The sequence below is a fragment of the Aplysia californica genome, unplaced genomic scaffold (genome assembly GCF_000002075.1).
Source record: "Aplysia californica isolate F4 #8 unplaced genomic scaffold, AplCal3.0 scaffold01279, whole genome shotgun sequence".
Taxonomy (NCBI): Eukaryota; Metazoa; Mollusca; class Gastropoda; order Aplysiida; family Aplysiidae; genus Aplysia; species Aplysia californica.
The window spans coordinates 33,832-35,582 of record NW_004798549.1 but is presented as its reverse complement, the minus strand read 5'-3'; the positions used below and the strand labels follow the sequence as shown (position 1 = coordinate 35,582).

Sequence of the window (1,751 nt, the reverse complement as noted above, 5' to 3'; positions counted from 1 at the left end):
GGGGGGGAGGGTCTGACTGAACAACGGACGGGTGGAAGGAGAGCAGTAAGGAACGGAACGGGTCGTCGGCTAGCTGTACAGATGGGCTAAGCCAAAAATTTTGAATTAAAAAAAAGTTTGCAGTTTGTTATTCTTTGAAACTGACTTGTGTTGATGCCTAAGAATTAATATTTTATCAAAATTCAAATTCTAAATTCTGTTGAAAAAAAACAAAACAACAAACAAACTCCTCCTCCTATTTCTTTCTCTCTCTCTCTCTCTCTCTCTCTCTCTCTCTCTCTCTCTCTCTCTCTCTCCAGAGAAATTTGCTGGGCTAAAACATGTTTACATCATTCTGATGCGGGTATTCATGAAGAACCGGTAGATCTATACGGCGCGGGGCTCTCGTGGGAGAATGAGAAGAAAAAGTTCTAATAAAGCTCGGCACGACGAAGCAAAACCAACTTCCGCTTGGAGGTTTTAGTCTCGGGTCAGTGGCGTCGCCGCGCGCGAACTTCGCCCTGTTGCCTGGTCTGACGGACTCAGGACTCAGGAATAACTGACTGGCTGGCTGGCTTGCTGGAGTGCAGTGGCAGACGACAGACGATGGGACGAGGCGACGACGACAACAGCGAGGGGGCTCTGAATGTGTGTGTCTCTCTGTGTGTGCGTCGTGTGTGTGTGTGTCTGTCTGCTGTGCTGCAATGTAACGGCTCAGCGATACCTTATCAAAAGCTTTTGCTCGGTGGAAAAACTTTTCAAAAGTTGCTTGCTGACTTCGGGCGCGTTTGACGTTTGGATAACCGTTTGGGAAGTCAAGCCCCTAGCCTAGCATCGTGCTCTGCTGTGTCGTGCTGATGAGAAAGTGGAAGAGAGATAGATGTGTAGAGAAAGAGAGAGAGGAGCGGGGATAGAGAGATGTGTAAAGAGAAGAGAGGGAAAAGAGAGATGGGAGATTCTGTGTTCGATAGAGGAGAAATAGATCTATATTCGTCGAATGGTATTACATCTAGATTAATGTTTGTGTAAATTCGTTGCGGATTAAAATTGTTCTTTCTTACCTAGGCCTACAAGTGTGTTTGTTCTATTGATGGATACGATAAATTCTTAAGAAAGTGTCGCTCACTGCAGCGATGGATGGTGCCGGTGTTGGTGTTGGTGGTGGTGGTGGTGGTACAGGGGATGGTGGTGCTGATAGTGGTAGTGGTCTTAGTGTTGGTAGTGTTACAGTTGTTGATGGAGGTGGTGTTGAAAGTGGTAGTAATGGTGTTGGAAGTGGAGGTGGAGGAGGAGGAGGTGAGATTTCTGTGGAAGGGAAGGAAGTTATTGAAGTCTGTGCTGAAGGCGTGACGTCACCGGTCGCGAATTCTCAGATCCAACAGCTTCTGGCTAAGGGCCGGAGACCTTTTGATGTCACCCTCAAGGGCGGTAACCCCTGGGGGTTTGCCCTGGACGGAGGGGACGGCACGGACTCGCCACTACATATATCTAAGGTGAGGAACCCGGGGACTCACGATTGGTGTTTTTACGTTACGCCATTTTTTACGGACAAGCAAGACCTGGTTCGTTTCAACACTTTTGTCACACTTTTGTGACACTTTTGTCACACTTTTGTCACACTTTTGTACTTTTGTGACAAGACAAGAGGGCCCAAGTACCTTTCGTTTAGTCAATATGTATTGGGGTCAATGTACCCCCCCCACCCCCTGCACACACATACACACTTAAACACACACAAACACACACTCTCTCTCTCTCTCTCTCTCTCTCTC

General features: G+C 47.5%; 1 protein-coding gene across 1 annotated transcript in view; it reads left to right on the top strand.

The window, feature by feature from the left end:
- Positions 1–416: 416 nt before the first annotated feature.
- LOC101859752 (LIM domain-binding protein 3) overlaps positions 417–1,751 on the top strand; it is a gene marked incomplete at its 3' end in the record, with an annotated part of 19,063 nt that continues 17,728 nt past the window's right edge. Inside the window, 1 exon segment of the mRNA XM_005112455.3 lies at positions 417–1,472. Coding sequence (XP_005112512.2) covers positions 1,113–1,472 — 360 coding nt within the window.